Genomic DNA, 23,174 nt, shown 5'->3' with positions numbered 1-23,174 from the left:
TCATTTTTCAGGCTGATAACTCTAAATGAACTTCTTGTCTGTGGCAGAGATAGGTTTTGGTCTCGCCCTCCTGGGATGGCCTTCATGAGAGCCAGTTTCATTATGGTGCTTGACGGATTTTGCAAATGCACTTGACAATACTGTTCTTGCAAAAACTATTACAGAAACGCACAAAAACTGTTGTTTTTGTTAGTTGTTATTTTAAGACACAGAGGTCTTAAAAATATTTTACAATAAAAATAATTACCTAATTCTATATGTGTTATTTTATAGTTTTGAAATCCCCAGTATTGTTGTAGAATGTAGCAAATAAATCATTAAACAAAAACAAAGAAATTTGCAAGTGACCCCAAACTTTTAAATGGACAAAATGACAGAAATACCTGTGGAGACATGCAAAAAGCTGGTCAGTAATTATAGGAAGTCAACAAAGGCTGTTCTATTGATCATTGAGAAGGATATGAATAATTTTGGACATGACACTTTTTATGTAAATAAAAGATAAGTAATAATTTATTCCACAATGATTCCTTTTGTACATCGTCTTGTTATCTTCCAGGAGAATATATATATATATAATATATATATATATTGCTTTACATGCAATTAGAATATATGAGTTTCACATTTTGAATTAAACTACAAAAAAAATCCATCATATTTAGACTTTTTGAGATGCACTGTAGCCTGTATGTATTTAAGTTGAAACAAATACAGATTATAATTTAGTATTTCAAATATAAAACAAAACATGAGCATGTCATAAGCACGATGCACGAAACCACAAGCAAGATGAATAGCGCTGTTCAAGGCGACTTTCATATTGTTACGTAAATGATAATAGCAACACAAATGATTATGATAAAGGTCATTTGACATGCCGGGTCTCATGGGTAATTTAGTTCAGTAAATATCAGAAAAAATACATTGGACAAAAATATTAAAAAAAAGTCAGATTAGAATTTCATCTTTCATTTGCTCATATTTCCAACCAGATGTGTTAAACTCCTTAGAACATGTCACGTACTGTTTAAACCCACTTGTTTGTCAAGTAATCTGAAATATTGCAACATGAGACTGACAGGTGTTTCTTGTTGCCCATATTGGTCTTTTGCCCTGAATGTCTACTCTCAGTTTGGGTTTCACTTGTGAAGACTGCATGTGTTGTTAGAATGCATAAACCATAAAGTCCAAAGAGCTGTTTATGGAAGAAAAGCAAGATATTTTGAAGCAGTTTTGAATTTTTCAAGAAAAAAAAGAAGAAAACCACAGGTGTACTAACAGCCAAATATCAAATAAGGCAAACAAAACAACAACAGGTGATGACAGAAAGATCAACATAAGAGATGTATAAATAAGCCCAAAAACAGCTGTCAATACCATCACCAACCACCTCAACAGGGCAGGGGTGAAGGTATCATAATTCACCACTTTGAAGAAGACTTATATAAGAAATATCTTGGCCATCCTTTAAGATGCAATCCACTCATTCGCTTGCTCAGCAGAAAGAATCAGAAGGACAGATTGAATTTCATAAAAGAAATAAAGTGATGAGCCACAAAAGTTCAAACGATAACTAAAAGAAGCTGCATACAAATAGTAACCCAAGCAGAGTTGCAAAGTTTAAGGGTTTCCTTTAATTTACTATAATTCATCTGTTTTTGTACTTTTGCTCACCTTAAACTTGCAAGGTCTTTTGGTCTCCAACTGTCTTCGGTGTAAAAGAGTAAAAGCTTTTTGTGGGGACTGTTTACCAACATAAATCAATAACCTAAATCAAGTTCATCTTAAATCAATAAGCATTTGGATGAAACTTGAAGATCAGAGATTAAGATCTTTTGTGTGTGTACTGTGTGTGTGTGTGTGTGTGTGTGTGTGTGTGTGTGTGTGTGTGTGTACTCTGTGTGTGTGTACTCTGTGTGTGTGTGTGTGTGTGTGTGTGTGTGTGTGTGTGTGTGTGTGTACTGTATGTGTGTACTGTATGTGTGTGTGTGTAAGGCTGCATGAATGTGTGTTTTGATTAAACCAGAAAAGAACAGAATACACTTTGTTTTGAGAAAGTGTTAGAAAAAAATGTCTGAATTAATTTGTTCTGGATTGTTTCCTTGTGCCTGAGGCTAGAATTTTTTTTCCATAGTAAAAAATGATCTCATTCTCTGACAGAAAGAGATAAGGAGAGAGAGAGAGAGAGAGAGAGAGAAATGAATGCAGATCTTGTTTTGTGAAAATGTATATTATGCGAATTAAGACTTAAAAAAAGACTGGGTCAGCCAGGATACAGTGCCCCCAAGCTGGTTAAGAGCTCAACAGTGGCAGTTTGGCAGGGCCAGGGCTTGAACGCTTGACTTAACTGTTTTGACCAATGACTGCCTCATATAAAAATGTAATACAACATTTTTAAAAATATTTCTTACACTTTTTACACAAGTGAATCAACTAAAACCAGACAAATTATATTCCTAATTTGCTTAAAATATTTTTCTGTAACACTTTTTTAAAAAATAATAATCAACTATTATTAAATAGATTACCGTAATAGTAATGGTTGCTTGGTTTGATACCCAGCATTTGGATATAGGGCATCCTTATTGCTGGTCCCATACTTGGATAAAGTGTGCCATATAAGTAATTAATTAAGTAACAACAACATCAGCCATTATTTCTGATGTTATTTTCATAGTTATTTCAAGACACAAAAGTAAGCTGTTCTGAAAGTTTTTGCAACAACAGTTTCGTCAAGTGTTTTTCCAAAATCCATCAAGCAACATGATGAAACTGGTTCTCACGAAGACCATCCCAGGAAAGCTAAAATCTAGTCTAAAATAACCAATTAACAGCATCTCAGATTAAGTAGCAGAGACATCTCAATATAAACTGTTCATATGAGATTGTGGCATATTTTGGATGCCTTACAAAAATGTGGATGTTTTTACAATAGACATGAAGAAAGATGAAGAAAGACCACTTTTGACTGGTAGTGTATTATAGTTCCCTTTTAAAGGCTACACTCGATGCTTGCATATATGCAATATGTGAAAACGCTATGGGAAACATCTTGTCATGTTGCCGGTTGTGAAGCATGTGTGTATCAAACACGCCAAATTTTTGGCTTATACAGTATAACTCCGGCCGGATGACGTCATTTAATAAGACGCACCTGCAGGTTATAAAAAGGAGTGAACGGAAAACATTCCTCAGATTCTTGTCTTCACCTAGTTGTGTGTGCGTGTCTGTGTCTAACCAGCAAAATAAATGTTTAACTCACCAATAATGGCAGAGATGTCCCTCCATGTGTATAATCCATATCGGAGGGCGATCTCTACACTTTACTGCTTCGATTAAGTGCTACGCGCGCGCCTCGCATTCCTTGAGAAGCTTCGAGCCGCCGCGCATTCCTGGGGTTTAAACTCGTGCATCCGGCAGAGCTGCGAGAGACGGATTTAAAAACTCCTTTCTTTCGCGTTCTCATCGGATCGGGAAATTCCTCTGTCTCTTCGTGCAACAAAGCACAGGGCTCGTGCTATCGGCCGTTTTATGGCTGCGATGGTTTCCGCGGAGAGGCACTTGTGGTTGAATCTCAGGGGCATCAAGGAGAAGGATCGTGCATTCCTCCTTGATGCCCCCATCTAGCCTTCCGGCCTATTTGGCGATGTCGTTAACTCGGAACTATTAGGTTCATGAGGCGAAGTTATATAACAAGCCTTTAGGAAATTCCTTCCCCGCCGTGCTCAAGAGTCGGGACTGTCGGCCACCCGGGTCTGACTCTTGCGAGGCGTGAAACACACAAGGAGAGTGTTTTTGAGCCAGGCACCCCCTCGTAAGATTGGGGTACGTCGCACAATCCGCCTCAAAAGAGGTCAGACTAGCATATTGTCTTCTTCACAAAGAAGCCCTAAGGTTCATGTGCCCAGGACCGTGGGGGGTGGCCCACCAATGGGGAGAGGCATGCAGAATTCCTTTCAAAGAATCTCCTGGCACCCCCAGGAGATCGGTGTTCTTGCTCCGCCACCACTTGTGTTTCGGGCAACACCAGTCTCCAATAAAATGTTAGTTCTTCGTTTTTTTCCTGCTATGTTTCAGGATGCCGAACATCTAACATCCCCTGCTCCCTGTTTAACCAAGCCGCCGAGACTTTGCCCCTTTTTGAGAAACTGGCAGCGTGGAAGCTACTGCCAAGTATATCTCCTTGGGTACTAAGCACTGTAGAGAGAAACTACAGGATTCAGTTCTCACATTACCCTCCGCGTTTCAATGGCGTGGTCTCCACTTCCATGAAGCCGGAAAGTGCGCATCTGCTGACAGAAGTTGCTGGAAAATGGGGCCATGTAACATGTTCCCCTACCAGACAGAGAGTCAGGCTACTACAGTCGGGGGGCTGCGTCCAATTTTTAGATTTTGCGGGCTTTACCGCTATCTAAAAATAAATCAATAGAAATATTGCTAAAACACAGGAGGTACACACGCACATACACAAAATACATGGATGTAGTTCTGGCTCTTACGACTCCAGAGCATCCGTATTTGAATTACATGACTGGCTGGCCCAGTCTCAGTAGCTAGCGTTTCGACATCAGCATGTCGTCCTAGCTCATCTTTGTTTTTTAGGATTGAGATCCAACGTGAGAAACGTGAGAAAGCGTGCTCTTTACTGTTCATAGGACAACATATTTGGGTGTCACATGGGATTTAAGCGTAAGTAGGCACAGCTGTCTCCCGCTCGTGTCGAATCCATTCTCAACACCCTCAAGGAAATCAAGCTAGACCAGAAAGTGACCATCACTTTCAGAGATCTTAGCTCTTATGGCAGCTGTATCCACGGTGACACCTTTGGGCGTTCTGCACATGAGAGCATTTCAGTTGCGGCTAAGAACCAGGAAATTTAACTCTAGGGCCAATCCCCAATAAAAGTTACGTGCCAGGTGCTTCGTACCCTTCCTATGTGGTTCAGACCCCGGTTTCTGACTCGCAGATGCTAACGACAGACGCTTCCCTCATGGGCTGGGATGCGGTCTTAGTCCAGCCCAAGGGAGCTGGAGAGGCTATCTTCTCGCGCGGCACATCAATTGCCTCAAAATGATGGTTCTATTTCTGGCCCTAAAGCACTTCCTCTAGCAGTTGAGACTATCACGTCCTAGTGCGGGTGGACAACAATATGGCAGTCTCATATATTAATCGCCAGGGCGGACTGTGCTCGCACACTAAATAGCTAGCGCACCAGGTTCCTGTCCCCCAGGGCGATTTACAATCTGGGAAAATTTCATGTAGCAGAGGTGGACCTCTTTGCCTCGCAAGATCAGCAAATGTCCCCTTTACTACTCTCTGACTCTTCCAGCCCCTGGGTCTGGACGCCTTGGTGATCCCTGAACGGGACCAACTAAGTCAAGCTGGTCTTCCAACCAGCGTAATTAAGACTATTCTAAGTGCTAGGGCTGCCTCCTCTAGAAGAGCTTATGCCCTCAAATGGAAGCAGGTAGACCCAGTCCACTGCCAAATTGTTTCAGTGCTAAATGGCCATTACCTCTATAAGAGGATCAGAGATCTGTTAGTCTCCCCATCCTGCCTAGACTTTGCTCCTGGGCTAGTCAGGGCCATTTTGCATCCTCACTGAACTATCTTCTAAAAGTTCCATTCCCAACATGCACCCTATTGTTTTGAAGCCTTCTGTCCTCCGCCTTTACAGCTTCGGACAGGAGAGACTTCACTCACTGCGTCCAGTACGTGCTCTTCACATTTACATCCACCGCATCAGCCAGTGGCGTAAGTCAGAGCAGCTTTTACATGTTTTGTGGCCGCAAGCTGCGTGAGAGATGCTATTGCCCTTTCCTATGAGGCGCGTGGGCTCACTTCGCCTCTAGGAATCAGGGCTCATTCAACTCGGGGAATCACCTCATCTATTACACTAGCAAGAGGTATTCCCCTGCAGCAAGTGTGTGACGCGGAGAGTTGGTCCTTTCCACACACATTTGCCAATATGCATCCTATTGTTTTGAAGCCTTCTGTCCTCCGCCTTTACAGCTTCGGAGCAGGAGAGACTTCACTTACTGTGTCCAGTACGTGCTCTTCAGATTTACGTCCACTGCATCAGCTAGTAGCGTAAGTCAGAGCAGCTTTTACATGTTCTGGGGCCGCAACCGGGGGGCGGCCGCCACTACACTGGGCTATTGCCCTCTTCTATGAGGGGCGTGGGCTCACTTCGCCTCTAGGAATCAGGGCTCATTCAACTCGGGGAATCACCTCATCTATTACACTAGCAAGAGGTATTCCCCTGCAGCAAGTGTGTGACGCGGAGAGTTGGTCCTTTCCACACACATTTGCCAATATGCATCCTATTGTTTTGAAGCCTTCTGTCCTCCGCCTTTACAGCTTCGGAGCAGGAGAGACTTCACTTACTGTGTCCAGTACGTGCTCTTCAGATTTACGTCCACTGCATCAGCTACAGTAGTAGCGTAAGTCAGAGCAGCTTTTACATGTTCTGGGGCCGCAACCGGGGGGCGACCGCCACTACACTGGGCTATTGCCCTCTTCTATGAGGGGCGTGGGCTCACTTCGCCTCTAGGAATCGGGGCTCATTCAACCAGGGGGATCGCCTCATCTATTGCACTAGCAAGAGGTATTCCCCTGCAGCAAGTGTGTGATGCAGAGGGTTGTACACATTTGTTACATTTATAGTCTGGATGTTCATGCTACTCCGGGCTCACGGGTCCTCGAGTCAGCTACCCAGACATAGTTCATTGTCACAGCAAAGTAACCTGAGACGTTCTCTCTGTGCACAAAACAGGTGATGTCACTAATTGGCTTTCATCTATTTGGCTGAAGAGTTAGTTAGTTGCTAGTTAGACTTACTTCGTTTAGTTAAATGATGAAAAAAAAATATGTGGCTGGACTCTTACTTTCTGAAGCAGAAGTGTCCCCCTCTGCCCAAAAATGGCTAAAACTAGAGAATTCTCAAGTTAATTGCAAACTTCTGTGGCAAATTTCTGTACATGATCTTCAGGATTCAATAAAGCAGGCATGGATTAAGTAAGTGATACCAGAGTACTGCAGACACCTTTTTGACTCTAAGTCAGAGAGTCTATTGCTTTATTCTTCTTATCTATAATTTACAAATTTGTAAAAAAGAAATTGTCTCAGTACTTTGGCCACCCTGTATCACCTGTAAACATATTAATGCTAACTTAATAATAAGATTATGGCTTGACTTAATTAGAGGTGGTTTGAATGTGCTCAGAATAGTGTGGGAAATTTATCTGTTTTTTTTATTATTATTTGTGAAAAATATTGTGAAGCTAGATTCATTTCTGACACATATAGTAGTTGTTTTGTAAAAAGACTGAATCTTTCTTGTAATCATTTTAATAAAATAAAAGACAAGTGTAATTTAGAACACCCCTATGATTAAATTAGAATTTTGTTAGAAAGGTTAAAAAAAGGATATTAAATGGTTTCTTTTTTAAATAGAACACCGAAGATGACACCTACTACTATGAGTACCCATACTATGATGACTTGGATGCAGAAAAGAACGAGGAGTCATCAGTAACCCCTGACAGGGCCCCAGATTCAGGACCAATCATCACAAAGGTAAACATTAAAGGCAATTTTAAGATGCTTTAGTACAGGAATGTGTAAATTAGTTAATTTCATAAAACATCCTTAAGGCATAAATTAATGACTTATTCAATTCAATTTACTTATGACTGTAAATTGTTGTAAAAACCATTAATTGTTGATAATATGTATGACATTTTATAGCTTTAGAGTTTAAGACAAACCGATTGATAGGTAGTTATTGCCACAGTTTAGAAGGGCATTTATTTGTATGGATGTATGTAGTTTTTACACTTTAAACCATGTTCTGTTATTCTGCTCAGTCAAAAGTCCCAGATTGGCTTGAACGCCCCCTATGTATTACCAACAGCGTTGCTGTTGTTGTTTTTGTTGTTTTGGATATTTTTCTTACATTTATTAAGAGCTTTTGATTATTACAGTGCAGAAAATGTCTTTATTATGACACGTGTTTGTATGCCATATCCTTTGAGGATGTAATATCACTCTCTTTTTTTGACACAGGAAACTGTGTCCACAGTATTTGAAGGAGAAGGACATTCAAGTTCTTCAAGTGCTCCCCCTACCGCAGAAACTGCTGGTGAGCCATACGATGACTACAGTGATCCGGAATACTACGAAGTGGCAACTTCCTCGCCCGCCACACGCGCACACATAGGTACCGGGGAAGATCTGGACCTGAGCAGTAGATTAGATCTGAGTCTTGGTGGAGGAGTGGACAAGCACATCATTACTTCAGGAGGAGAAGGTGGAGGAGAACAGACATCCAGCTCTAGTAGCTCTGGTTCAAGCTCTGTTTCCGGCACAGGACATGCATCTGTTTCTATATCCAGTTCTGAATCTGGAACCAGTTCTAGCGCTCCCTCCATCTCGGTAAGTTTATGTAATTTAGATGGAATATTTTTTGTTGTTGTAGAACATTGGAGTTTATGTCAGTTCACTGGCACCTCCTAGTGTGTCAGCAGATTACCTAGTGAAGAGAATCATTAACTAAGTAGGGGTTGGTCACACAACTAATAACAGATGCAGCAAAACAACAATTTCTTTAAATTTATTATTCTCCATTATCTATTGTTATGTGACTTTTGTCTCTGTTTGTAGGAGGATAATTATGATAACTATGATACCTATGGTGAGTACACTGATACTTATGGTGAGGGTGAGGGCACTACTGGCCAAGGTGCATCTACTTCTGTTGGGAGTGGAACTGTTTCTGTTGGGAGCGAATCATCCTCAGTGAGCGGCGGCTCTGTTTCTGCTGGAGTTGGTTCCGAGTCTGTGAGCAGTTCAGCTGGGGCTGGTGGTGTGTCTACTAGCGCCGGGACTGATCTGGGCGTGGAAACATCCGAGAGAAAATTTACAGAAGAGAATATTGATGATTATACAGACCCGGATTCATTTAAGGAAGATACCATCACAGGTCTCACCGACTCTGACCTGGACAAGGTTTACTCTGATTACAAAGACTATTACGGTGAAGTCGAAGAAAAAGTTTTGCCTGCTGAGACGGACAGTTACCAGGTAGCGCTCACAACAGGTCATAACCCTCCAGTATTTTAATTAAGCACAAGCACAAGCTTACAAAACGTCTCCCATGTGCCGATTTTGTATGGATTTGTTGCAGATTTAAGATTTATGTAAATGCAGTCCAATCTAAACATAACTACTAAGAGCCATATTATAATATAATATATTATTTTAATATAATGATTATAGATTATATATATACATAACTATACTATAAACTGATCAGTTTATTTGGTGTTAAACAAATGCTACAGTTTAACTGTTTAAGAGTAACATAGATTAAACAACACCATATTCTACAAACAAAGCACCAAGTTATTGTTCATCATGCTAGACTGTAAACATTACAACACTGCTTGAACCAGTACATGCAAACTTTATATCATACCAGGTAGATACTGTCGCAAGATATAGCTTAGAACGCAATGTTACTTCAAGATACCAGCTTGCGAGAATGTTAAGTGTACATTGTTGTTTTCTGGAAGTGTGGTTGTGTGTCTTTGAGTAGTTTAAACTAATGTTTTTGTCTATGAAGGTGGAAGGGTCAAGAGGAGAGAAGGGACAGAAAGGAGAGCCAGCCATCATTGAACCAGTAAGTGTCTGCCATCTAATAAAATCCCCCCAGCCTGATCCCGATTCCCGTAGCATATGGATACCTCCTGTACACTCAGTGGTTAAGGCATTGGACTACGGTTCGAAAGATCCCAGATTCAAATCCAACAACCACCAAGTTGCCACTGTTGGGCCCTTGAGCAAGGCCCTTAACCCTCAGTTGCTCAGATGCATAATGAGTATAATGAGATTTTTTTTTTAAATGTAAGTCGCTCTGTAAATAAGGGCATCTGCCAAATCCCTAGATGTGGATGCATATATTCAACCATAAACACAATTCAGAGAAAGAAAAAGAAGAACAGAAACCCAGCTGAGAATTTCCTGTATTTATGTTTGAAATATGTTTAACTGCACTTCATTACTCCAGTTAATAGTAAATATTGTTGCTACTGCTGTTCAGTAGCTCTCAGTATCTATTCTCAATAACTGTTTTGAGTAAGAGCATTGAAGCTGTTCTGCCAGTTTATGTCTTTTTTTTTTTTTTTTTTTGATTATAATTTTTTTCCTGTTTGTAGGTAGAAATTCAGCAGGCTACAGCTTTTGTCAGAGAAAAAAAAAACACTTGAGGCATACCAATCTGGAGAAGGTCATAGGGTTTATCTAAAAGGAAGTCTGCAGGATTTATTGTCATATCCCCCATATAGTCCTGACCTCACTCCAAGCCTTTTATACTAGTTTGGACCACCTTGAAGGTAACCAAGTACTAGTGAAACACAGGGATAAGTGCATTAATGAAGGAGGGAATCATTTAGAGAAATAAAGCTACTTTTTACTCTTATAACTGTATTTATATTATTCCCAGTTTGACTTGAGCCCCCCCTGTATTATATTATGAGATAAATGTTTATTTACTGTGCAGATATGCAGGGTAGCACAGTTAATCGCATTGTATGGATATTATTTGCTCTATAAGTTTACTGTTTATACAGCAGGTTTTTTTTCTAAATGTGTTAGTCCTGCAGATGTTTCTAAGTGATGAAGGTTCAAAAGGGTTAACCGCATTCTGTTGATATTGTGAGAACTTTAATATGGCATATGTAAACACGTTTCAGAAAAAGAACAGAATCAGAAGAGTTACAGATTCTCCCGTTGGGCACGTGGGGAGTAAAAAATGCATGCAAAATTAACACTGAAATAATTCCTAAAGTTTTCTTTTGAGTTTGACTCACACCATGTGGAGTTCAATCAAGCAAATGTGGTTATGGTTAGTTCAGCTCTGCTGGTTTGCTGGAATATGAAACAGTCCAGACTGCAGACTGTAATTAATTACATGCAGTGGAAACCTCTTCTTTTCTCATTCGGCCTCTTAACAGCCTGCCTTTCCCCCAGTCTCTCTCTCTCTCTCTCTCTCTCTCTCTCTCTCTCAGCCCCACCACCTCTGTCTCATTTGTTTATCTTGCTGTCCCTGGTAAATGCGACTGGTGATGCTGAACAGCTGTGTTTTTTCAAACAAATGTCACCGTGTCCCATACACACATTCTGGCTGTTATTAAATGTTTTTCTTTGTGCAGTGATGCTGAAATCAGAGGAATGCTTTTCATCCACACAGCCACACCCGTCTATAACTTGCTGGCCAGGCATTTGATCATTTAATATTATGTTATTTGTATTTAACTGTGTCCAAATGTGCGCGCGCACACATACACACACACACACACACACACACACACACACACACACACACACACACACATACAAAACACACAAATTCCCCCATTCTTAAAGAATGTCCATTCTCACCAAAACCATTTCCCATTTTGGCCAGTGGCATGTCCCCATCATTGGGTCACAGATCACTTTCGGGCCTATTCATTGTTCCATAGAGCACTGGAATCACATCCAGATGGTCAACTCACCATGCCCCATTCTCCATCTGCTTTTCTCCTGTATTTCATCTGTGATTCTGTACTGGCTGAATTGGCCAAACCCCAGGCCACTGGATCAAGTTTTGTCATGGCATCATTAAAATTACCATGAAATCATTAAAGCCATAGTTTGTTGATATATGCTCATGCCTTTGTTTGGTCATTTTTTTCCTCAGTCATTATTAGGATCTGCCGTGTACTACTGTGGTACAGTATCAAGTGCTATTTTAACTGGTACCTAAAGTGGTGTATTAAAACAAATTTGGAGAGGTGCAGGGGCTACTGAATTGCACAACAGAAATGCATTTACTCCATCTTTAGGAGATTGTGAGTTTGAGGCCCTACAGTGCAATAGCAATTTAGTTTTAGGAAGCAAAATAGACCATACACTCTGACTGGAAGGAATACATGAAGTCCTCAATACATTCTCAGTATGATATTAGGCTGCTACTCAATATACAAATAATTTAATGTAAAAAGGATCAGGAAGCAAAGAATAAATATCAATATTTGACAATTTATCTATATATAAAACAGATAAAGTGGCAAATAAAATGTGAATATGCCTGTGTTTTTGAAAATGCACTTCAAAATAGAGAACAAAGCGCCCAGACATGTTTACCATCACACAGAGCCTTGAAGTATTTACATTTATCTAGAGCGACTTACATTTTTATCTCATTCTACATCTGAGCAGTTGAGGGTTAAGGGTCTTGCTTAAGGGCCCAACTTACAGGATACGGGTTACGGGATTTGAACCTGGCATCTTTCAAACCATAGTCCAATGCCTTAAACTCTAAGCTACCCTTGACCTCATGTATTCAAGGCTCTAAATCTTATCCCATAACGTCTACCAGCCAGCTCCATATATTATTCATACTGTTCATGAATCATTTGGTGTTGTCTTAACTTGCACTCCGCTGTCTGTCTTTTAAAATCAACTGAATTGTGAGTAGTGACGAGGCTTTTGTTGATCAATCTCTGTCTCTCTCCCTCTTTCTCTCTCTCTCTCTCTCTCTCTCCCTCTTTCTCTCTCTCTCTCTCTCTCTCTCTCTCTCTCTTTCTCTCTCTCTCTCTCTCTCTCAGGGAATGTTGGTGGAGGGCCCCCCTGGTCCTGAGGGCCCAACTGTAAGTCTGTCTGAATGTTTTATTTTGTGTGTGCATGTGTGTCTACGTCGGTAAGCTTACGTTTGAGCAAAGCTGCATAATTACTAAAGCAAACCACGATTCCTTTTCTATTCTACACATGCTTTGAGAATTTACAAAGGAGAACTCGCACACACACAGGGTTGACTTTGGCACCATCACAGCATTGGGAGAAGAGAATGACGACGTGCATAAATTAAATACAGTTATCACTTTCTCTCTCTCTCTCTCTCTCTCTCTCTCTTTCTTTCTCTCTTTCTCTCACCTCTCTACCCTATCTCTCTCTCTCTCTCTCTCTCCACATAGTGTCATAGGTTGAATTGTGAGTTGACCTCAGAGAGTAAAAGAAAGGAAAATCAACCTAAATCTTCAAGTGTTTGTTTGTGTGTTTATGTATATATGACATTTGTCCAATTTATGTGTAGGGTCTCCCTGGTCCTCCAGGAACATCAGGAGCCCCAGGCTCTCCAGGAGATCCAGGAGAGAGGGTGAGTAACTACAGCAGCATTTTATATATGTGAACAGTAATATCTGTTATCATCAACTCATCAACTGAACCATGTTACAGGTTTCTGTAATAATAGGAATAGACACTAACTGACACAGGGACCCTCGTTTTAATTCCTCCTTAATATTAAGTAGTGTCTCATTATATCACTCACAATCCTTTATTTAATCTAGGGCCCTCCTGGTCGCCCTGGTCTTCCTGGAGCTGATGGACTGCCAGGACCTCCAGGGACCGTCCTGATGCTGCCTGTATGTAAAATACAATCACAGACCAATTGGTTAACAGGTTTGGACAGGTTTTTCCTAGAAAGCATGCGGATGTTACACTGTGTAACCACTCGGAGGAGTGCCAGCTAGAGTAAAGTCTGTCTTGTCAGCATGATATACTAAAAATTGTAAAAGGAGCTCTTGGAAGGTGCAGAAGAAAACCGTTTGCCTTATTCTCAGAAGATCACATACTGTACTCAGTGCCACAGCCATGAGCACGCAGAAAGGGGAGATGGCGATGACGTCATCGTCTTTGCTGTCCCCTGTTGGAAGCTGTTGTGCAATAGAAGACAGCTTCCTAATAAGTGGGAAATTAGTGACAACATCTGGGAAAATGAGTTTATTACATAATTATTGCCCAGATACAGATGCAACATCAAACTAGGAATGTGGCAATTTTCCACAAGGCAATCATAGCCAAAAAAAAAAAGAAAAACAACACACTGAGAAAAAAATTCATATCCTGTATATTCCTTCAGAACAATTCCATGCAGCCATGCGATTGATTTACACCTGATAGAGTTGCACTGGTAATCTTGAAATAGCCTCTCGGTTTGATAAGAGACTAATGTTTTATGGCAAATACACCGATCAGCCGATCATTAACAACACCAACAGGATATTGAATAACACTAATTATCAATTTTATACCAGTAAACTGGGAACAGGATCATGGTCACCCAATTTTATTAATGCCTGTAAAGAAAAACAGGCTTGTCCAGCCTGATCCCACAGAAAAGCTAATACAGCACAAATTGCCACAAAGTCTAAGTTGGACTTGAGAGAAAGGTACCCACACCTAGTGCACCACAACCTACTGCACTTTGGCCTAGCAGAAAAGACCACTGACCTGGCCTCCAAACTTTCCAGATCCCAATCCAACCAAGCAGCCATGTGACACTCTGGATAGTGGCACAAGGGACCCAAAATCTAGGTGATTTTACTGTTGATGGTTCAAATATTTTGGCTGATCTGTGTTGTAAATGTGTTTACCTTTTTAAATAATCTTGACATTTATTAGCTTCATTCTGCTTTTAGTGTATATCACACTAGGGCTATGGCTGTGATATGTGATCCAAAGATGATGATAATAATAATGATAGTATACTGAAATCATTTCGGTTATTATCTCGGGCCAGGATTCATTTTGAATTTGTTTTCACCCATTCTGTTACATCATGTCTCCAGTAAATTGTGTTAATTATTTATCAAGGTAATACAGCAAGACAGAATATAATAAACCACCTTATATGCTTACAAACGTGATACGTATTTAAATTAAAATAAATTTAGCATGTCCGACTTCAGTACTCTGGGTCACTCTTAGGATAAGCATTCAATCAGATTAACATCTGATTAAATAGAACAAATTCAGTGCTGATTCATGAGGCCGTCGTGGGTTCGGTTTGATTTAATTGTATTAATTTTATTTAATTATGGAAAATAAAAATGGTCATCTGGAACTCTAATCGAGCACATCCTGCAATCCCAAAATAGTAGTGATCCTATTCAGCCACCAGGTGGCAGCACTAGTACATAGATAGAAACTTCAGGCAGGTCTGCAATAAAGTGTTTATTTTTTTGTAGTTTGCAACTTATTGCATGTTTATAGTAATAATAATATCTTAATAAATAATTAATACTATTTTCTCTCTTTCTCTCTGTCTCTCTCTAGTTCCGGATGGCCTCAGGGGGAGATGGTGGCCATAAAGGCCCTGCAGTTTCTGCCCAAGAGGCTCAGATGCAGGCCATTATGCAGCAGGCCAGAGTATGCACACACACACACACACACACACACACACACTTTTAATCAGATACATAATCAGCAATATTAAAGCAAATCTTGGTACGAGAACATTTTGTACTTCACTAAAGAATAGTATGTGCCAAGCTGCTAGCCAGAACTTCATAAAAGTCCAGGGCCTTGTCAGAGCAGCTATTTTGTTCTGAAAGCACACCATGTTTATTTCAGTTCATACACATACTTTCACACACTTATCAGTGTTTTGTCTGTATTCCATATAGCTGGCAATGAGAGGTCCAACTGGTCCAATGGGCTTGACTGGTCGTCCTGGACCTCTGGTATGGTTCATTCCTGTTTTTCCCTTCGCTCTTTTTTTTATTATAATTTTTTTTTCAATGCTATCTTGACTGTGTAAAGCTGCTTTGCGGCAATGAAAATTGCTAAAAGCGCTATACAAATAAAATTGAATTGAATTGAATTGAATTTTGCTGATTTCTATATTATTTAATTTTCCTTTTTTAGGGTCCTCCTGGTTTGACTGGAATTAAAGGTGAATCTGGAGAGCAGGGACAACAGGTGTGTGCTACTATATTGTCCATAATTAACCCCAATGTCTGGTGTACTATGGAATTCTGAAACAAGTGTGTGTGTGTGTGTGTGTGTGTGTGTGTGTGTGTGTGTGTGTGTGTGCAGGGTCTTCGTGGTCCAATGGGTTCCATTGGCCCTCCTGGAAAGCCTGGTAGAAGAGTAAGTATATTTAGTTTTTAAAAAATCACTTTTGCAGTTTATTTTACAATTTATTTTGATAGGAATAATTTTTTTCCACCTGCACAATCACTAATATTCTTCCAAAAAAAGTAGTATTCCTCACACCAGCACTATCTTCCACAACACCATAATATCCCTTATACAAGCTCTGATGCCATTTATATACAGTTTTGTTCCACATATTGTCACATCCCACTGTTGTTTTATATAATCACACTAAAATCCTCTGCAAAGCCATAAAGTCCCTTACACATTAACTAATATCTCTTCCACAACCACTAGTATTGCTCACAGAGTGGCTAATGTTCATTAAATTAACAAATATTTTTCATACAGTCATTAATATCCCTCACAAAGTCGCAAATGACCCTTATATTAAGTAGTATCACTCAAGCAGTTGCCTTACAGAGTCAATAACATGTCTTACATTCACTAATATTTCTTGCACAGTTGCTAATAACCCCCACACAGTCGCTAATATTCCTCATGTTAGCATATATCCCTCACACAGTCGCTTATAACCCCCACACAGTCGCTAATATCCCTCATGTTAGCATATATTCCTCACACAGTCACTAATATCCCTAACATATTAGTGTATGTGTTAGGCTTTTTATGCACGTCTTGTGTGTCTATTTGTTTCCAGGGTCGCCCTGGAGCAGATGGAGCCAGAGGCATGCCTGGACAAACTGGACCAAAGGTAAACACAAACACATTATTCTGTATATTATATACGTTACACACACACACACACACACACACACACACACAGACACACACACACACACACACAAACAAATTCTGTTGAACTTTGATGATTTATTTTTCAAAACAGTATGGTAAGTCTTATTGGTTTGCTATATATTAACTCATCTGGAACTGATAGTTTAGGAGACTATCCCAAGTTGACAAGTTGAAATTGCAAGTTGAGGGATTGTTTTTGGGTGGCTTTTACCATTCGTAGACAGGAAATTGCACTTGCAAGCTTTTCCTACTGATCCACTTTGTGTGCGTGTGTGTTATGCAGGGAGACAGAGGTTTTGATGGCCTTGCTGGATTACCTGGAGAAAAGGGACATAGGGTAAGTGACAAGTTATTGCTTATTATTATTATTATTATTATTATTATATTTACAAATTTTGCTTCATAACATTGTCTTCAAGTTTCTAGTCTTTTATTAAACACAAATGAAGTTTATGAATCGTTTTTTTGGATTTTTTTAGGGTGAGCCTGGACCTCAAGGCCCCCCTGGACCTTCTGGAGAGGACGGAGAAAGAGTGAGAAATTTGTCTTTTATGTTTTCTCCTTCACCTCTGCCACCATTATCTTTTTTCTTTCTGCATCCCTTTATCTTTCACAACTGCAACTTTTTAACCATTAATGTCTTTTGTATGTGCCAGGGAGACGATGGTGAGGTTGGACCTAGGGGTCTGCCTGGCGAACCAGTGAGTTCTAATCTAATCGCACACATACACACACAATTTATGAGAGGCAGACAATGATGGTATACTCTACCGCATTTATTATAATGATAAATCTGAACAAACACCAAGCCCAGAGAAAAACACAGGATTTCAAACTGCATAACTGTAAAGCCCTGTACAAGGTATTTTACAAGGTATTAATTACAAACCAGTTCTACAGGAGTAATAGTGAGAGATAGTCGGTCTTAGTTATGTTTAAAGCGTGTATTGTAAATCCTTGAAGTACCTTTGCAAATTTGCTGAATTCTTGGAGCTAGTGAAGTTCACTATGCAGTCTCTAACATGAACCTTGTCAGCAACAGGTGCAAATAATGACAGATGGTAAGGCCTGTGATTGGTATACTGGTGATGCTGATTGCTGAGTGTTTGGTTCAGATAAGGGGGGTAATGAGGTTGCTGCTAATGTGTTGCATAAAAGGCCTAAAAATATTATTTAAAATTTGTTTATGTAACTCTTTGCGATTTGTTTTATCTAGTGGTCGACCAGCACAGCACCTTTAACCCAGTTATAGTTCCACTCCATAGCGTATCACTTAGTAATGACAGGATCCTTTGCTTTTTATTCTTTATATATCCTCTGTATTTTGATTTTTGATTTTCCACAGTAGCAGCGACCGAAGTGCTTACTTTACATAATATTGAAATGCGTGTAACTTGGGTTAATTTAAAAGATAAAAGATAGCTCCTGTCATTACTTAAAAGAGTAATGTTATGCAGATTAATAGCCTATGTAATATTCATTAATTATTAATCACAAAATATGTTGATTCTATACAAATTGCTATTATTGACTACATTAATAAGAAATTGTCATTGATAGCACTAAATACTGTGTGAAATTGATGCCAGATCTTGTGTGAGCTCCAGGTTATGTCCAGATGTACATTATACTTTTTAAAGTTCTCTTTGTGCTGGTTAGTTTCACCTCTTACAGTGAAACTTCTTAATTACTGTATCATCAGATAAAGCTAAAAGAGCAGAGCTCCTGAAGTTTCTTGTACTCACAAGTCCAGTTTCAATCACTGTGGCTACATGATTTCACCTTCTTATGTTATAAAAGACTTACATTTTGGGTCCTAAAATTTAGATTTTGGCTTCTAAATATCAAGGCCTTAGGAGCCTATTCATGTTTGCCTAAAGGCTTGTAAGTTCTGCAAAAGTATTTATGTGACTCTGATGAGACAGATTTAATGTGTGAGTTATTATTATTATTTTTATTATTATTATTATTATTATTATTATTATTTATTTATTATATTTAATTAGATTTATTGCTCATTCTCTAAGCAGATAAAATATTTAGGGGAAACAAACTCAAATCTTTTTTTAAGTGACACCAGATGATTTAATTATATATTATTACAGTCTACAGTTTCAGAGTATCCACTATTAGTATATTGTAAGTCTTGGAATGAGGACAAGACAGTCCTTATGGTTTACAGCACTAATACGAATACAGGTCAGTCAGGTGTATGAAGAGAATTATGCAGCTATAAAACAGTCATTTCTAATTATATGCAACAGCCAGCAGGGGCTGCTCCAGTCAGATTAATGTTGTCAAATTAGTGTACATTATGAGTATAAATGTAAAAATCTTATAATAACTTTTTTCAGAAAATTATTGAATTTGAATTATGTGACAAATGATGATTAGCCTTCACTGAGCAATCATTATCATCTTAACTTTCACTGAAACATTCTCCTATTCTCTTATTATTTTAGGGTCCTCGTGGTTTGTTAGGGCCCAAAGGACCGCAGGGATCTCCTGGAGCTCCGGTAAGTCTCTCATTGAGTCTTCTAACATTTCGGTGCATTTTAAATTAAGTCTATATATAAAGTAGGCAGATACAATTATAATTACAATTATTACAACTTTAATCACCATGAAGTGGTTACTGAAAATAAATGAATAAACTATTATAATTCAGTAAGGTCTGATTATAGGTTCTGAACTGTTTGTCCACAGGGTGTGACAGGAATGGACGGCCATCCTGGTCCAAAAGGAAACATTGTGAGCGTGTTTCACTTACACAAACACAGACGAACAAGAATGACATGCCATTCATTTAGAAAGCTATAATATTAATGTTCACGTATAATATAAATGTAATAAATTATAACTGCCTAATTTTTGATCACATATGATTATCAGACATATAAACAATGGAAGAGAGAGAGAGAGATTAAATTAATATATAAAGACAATTTACATCTTGCTGTGTGTAGTTAAGCTTTGTGATCTTTTGGCCAAGTGTTTATGGTCTTTTCTTGAATTGGACAAAGAGCTTTTTGTTTTTCTCAGGGGCCTCAAGGAGAGCCTGGTCCACCAGGACAGCAAGGAAACCCCGGTGCTCAGGTAAGTGTGAGACCATGTTTGCTCTCCAACTGCATGATCACCAGATCACTGCTGGTTTCTCTACAAGCCAGTCAATTTTTTTATTCAATTAGCATCCATAAGATCATTCATGCTCTTAGTGTCTAAACTTGTTTTTCAAGTGGAAGAGAGCATTCTTTTATAAAATGAGGTAACTGAACTAACCTTAAATTTCCTTTACAGGGACTTCCAGGACCTCAAGGAGCCATTGGAACCCCAGGAGAGAAGGTAATGTGTATCTGTGTGTTTATGTGTGTTTCCAAGTATCAACAATGGGTAAAAGAATAAATACAGAGTCTGAAATGAGAACAAGACTGGATCATTCCTTTACGTATTTCAATATTTTTGCAGGGTCCAACAGGAAAACCAGGTTTACCAGGCATGCCAGGAGCTGATGGACCTCCGGTCAGCATGAAATTCACACACGCACACACACGCACACACGCACACACACACACACACAAAGGTGCAGCTTTACACACTATACAGTATTTTACAAGAAACAGCCTTTTTCATTTAGCAGCTGTAGAGTTAAGGATAACGAAATAAGAAAGTACATGACAAAAAGTACATAAAGACTACATAATATGAGGGGTGGTTAAGTCAAACCTAGACTTACCTAGCCAGTGTTTAGGACGTAAAACAGGTAGTCAGATCATGGCTTTGCCGTACTGTGAAAACTTTCTACTTTGAGGGCATCCAAGCACTAGTGAATTACTGGGATAAGTGCATTAGTGTAGCAAGATATTATATAGAGAAAAGAAGGTATTTTTTTTATTACCTCTCATAAAAGTTTTTTTTTTAATTGTGCGCAATAAAAATTCCCGGTTTGACCTGAACAACCCCGTATATAGAGAAACGGAAGTACATGGATTTAATATAACTATGTGAATATGTTTCAAAATTATGTAGTTATGTACAGTACATATATGAACTATGTTTAAACTAAACTTATATATTATTATAATTATTATTACATATATGTTATATATTGGTAGTGGTGGCTCAGTCGGTTAAGTCTGTGGGTTACTGGGTTACTGATCGGAAGGTTGGGGGTTCGAGCCCCAGCATCGCCAAGTTGCCACTGTTGAGCCCTTGAGCAAGGCACTTAACTCTATCTGCTCCAGGGGCGCTGTAAGCTGGCTGACCCTGCCCTCTGACCCCAGTTTCCTAATTGGGATATGCGAAAAAGACATTTCACTGTGCTGTAAAGTACATGTGACAAATAATTTAATATTCTTCTTCTTCTTCTTCATAAACATATTAACATGTAAAAATATTTACATATAAACCATTTGTTAATGATTTAACTTATCTATAAACTGTTCTGGTTTAAATGTCTACACAATATATATTGCAGCAGTTCATGTCACATCTGAGAGATTTATATTTATTCTATAAAATTTTTGATTATATTTGTGTAATTAATGATCTCTCACCATTTCTACACACACAGGGTCACCCTGGAAAGGAAGGGCCATCTGGTGAGAAAGGTCACCTGGTAAGAAAAATCGAATTTACGTTTATATTTGCTATCTCTCTGTTATTTGATGATTGAAAGTCTGATATGATCACATACAACTTTTTTCTCTTCTTTTTCTTCTTCTCCCTCTTTTGCTCTCAGGGACCACCTGGAGCACAAGGACCGATTGGATATCCTGGCCCGCGAGGCGTGAAGGTAAGTGCTCTTGTGATGAATTCTAGAAGGGACTGCGCTTACAATGTTTTGACTTACTTTTTTTTAACTAAACAATTTTATCTTCTGATTAATTGTGCTACAGACAGTAATGTTGGACGCAGTTGAGTAGCTTAATTAGTGCACTTGTTCTGGTACCTTATTGTTTCTATAGTAAAAATGTACACAGTGACTCATATTAGTGATGGTCTACATACTCTGAAATACTAATAAATTGATTAAACAAGAAAAATATGAAAAGTTATTTAATTTACATGGCCACTTTGTAAGCTTTTTAGTAATGAAGAGTCACAGCATCCCGGCAGTAATTGCATGTGTAGTGGTGTCCTTATACCTTACTTATGTCCTGATATATAAAACCAGATAAGTGAACTATGGATCTTGCTTTGTAATGATTTTGCAGTGACTTGCAGCTTTATTTGTCTTTATTATTTAATCATTTTTTTTGGTCTTACTCCATCTAGGGTGCTGATGGAGTTCGGGGATTAAAGGGAAACAAGGGTGAAAAGGTACAGTGTGCCCTTATGTCGTGTTTGTCTATTTTATGCACTAATCCAGAAGGTGATGCTAAAACTATGCTAGTTGAAAAAGATGTATTTATATATATGCCCTCTTTTTTTACTTCTTTCCCTTAGGGAGAAGATGGTTTCCCTGGATTTAAAGGAGATATGGGTATCAAGGGTGATCGGGTAAGTTGTTGGTTATTATGTTCTTTATGTATGTTTTGTGGATAAACGTTTCCATCAAGACAGACTGGATATTGGAAATGGTTGAAATCGCGATTAGATATTTGTTTTTTTTACAAATGGCACAGTAACTTTTAATGATGTCATTTTACAAGTGCTTTAAGAAAATGCAGTCAAGCCACATGCAACAATAACAATTAGGAAAAAGTGTCCATAGAAAAACCAAAATGCAATATTTGTATCCAGTGTTTTAATGTAATGATAGTGTAAACAAAAAGATCAGTTATACAGTACAATGAATACAGCATGATGTTGAGTTACATGTCCCATTTGAATGCCAGATCCCTTTATAGGTACACAGTTAATCCACACTGTGTCAGCGAACATTGAGCTCAGTTATCAATTAAAAATGGCTACAGTATGTTATGGGTGGTGGATCATTCTGACTAGCATCACCATGCATTAGCGTGTGAAGCTATAGTAGCAGATAACTGCTGCGTTCAAACACTGGATTCACTTCTTTTTAGATATAAATAAACATCGTTTACATTTATAGTAGTTTCATATTTTATTTTAATATTTAACTTTATTACTTTCATTTTTTGCCTGGAGTGTTGTGTTCTCAACCAAGCAATGACATTAAACACTTCTGCAACTCCCCCAACACTAGGGTGACCATATTTTGATTTCCAAAAAAGAGGATGATCGGCACGGCCTCCAGACGAATTCAGACAAGCTTCTTGGTGGTTGATGAACATTATTTATTATACTTCAATGTTGAAGAAATAAACATTTTATTATTTCATTTAATAAAATGAAATCTGTAAAAACTTATAACAAAATAATAGCTCTATTTAATATTAAATATTGTTTTCAATATGCAATGCAAAAAATTATTTTTGCAATGTCAGAGTCAGGAAATGCCTTTTTAA

At 38.8% G+C, this 23,174-nt stretch overlaps 1 protein-coding gene across 2 annotated transcripts in view; it reads left to right on the top strand.

The window, feature by feature from the left end:
* Positions 1-23,174, top strand: part of col5a1 (procollagen, type V, alpha 1) — an 86,242-nt gene that overhangs the window by 42,718 nt on the left and 20,350 nt on the right. For both annotated transcript variants that reach the window (XM_053478602.1, XM_053478601.1), the window contains exons 6-29: positions 7,459-7,581; positions 8,071-8,439; positions 8,668-9,087; positions 9,629-9,685; positions 12,657-12,698; positions 13,142-13,204; positions 13,398-13,472; positions 15,166-15,258; positions 15,516-15,572; positions 15,757-15,810; positions 15,928-15,981; positions 16,649-16,702; positions 17,030-17,083; positions 17,226-17,279; positions 17,403-17,447; positions 19,209-19,262; positions 19,453-19,497; positions 19,789-19,842; positions 20,044-20,088; positions 20,212-20,265; positions 21,317-21,361; positions 21,485-21,538; positions 22,021-22,065; positions 22,192-22,245. In XM_053478602.1, the coding sequence (XP_053334577.1) occupies positions 7,459-7,581; positions 8,071-8,439; positions 8,668-9,087; positions 9,629-9,685; positions 12,657-12,698; positions 13,142-13,204; positions 13,398-13,472; positions 15,166-15,258; positions 15,516-15,572; positions 15,757-15,810; positions 15,928-15,981; positions 16,649-16,702; positions 17,030-17,083; positions 17,226-17,279; positions 17,403-17,447; positions 19,209-19,262; positions 19,453-19,497; positions 19,789-19,842; positions 20,044-20,088; positions 20,212-20,265; positions 21,317-21,361; positions 21,485-21,538; positions 22,021-22,065; positions 22,192-22,245 (2,064 nt within the window). The remainder of the gene's footprint in view (positions 1-7,458; positions 7,582-8,070; positions 8,440-8,667; positions 9,088-9,628; positions 9,686-12,656; positions 12,699-13,141; positions 13,205-13,397; positions 13,473-15,165; positions 15,259-15,515; positions 15,573-15,756; positions 15,811-15,927; positions 15,982-16,648; positions 16,703-17,029; positions 17,084-17,225; positions 17,280-17,402; positions 17,448-19,208; positions 19,263-19,452; positions 19,498-19,788; positions 19,843-20,043; positions 20,089-20,211; positions 20,266-21,316; positions 21,362-21,484; positions 21,539-22,020; positions 22,066-22,191; positions 22,246-23,174) is intronic.

The sequence above is a fragment of the Clarias gariepinus genome, chromosome 19 (genome assembly GCF_024256425.1).
Source record: "Clarias gariepinus isolate MV-2021 ecotype Netherlands chromosome 19, CGAR_prim_01v2, whole genome shotgun sequence".
Lineage (NCBI taxonomy): Eukaryota > Metazoa > Chordata > Actinopteri > Siluriformes > Clariidae > Clarias > Clarias gariepinus.
This window is presented reverse-complemented; position numbering and strand designations above follow the sequence as displayed.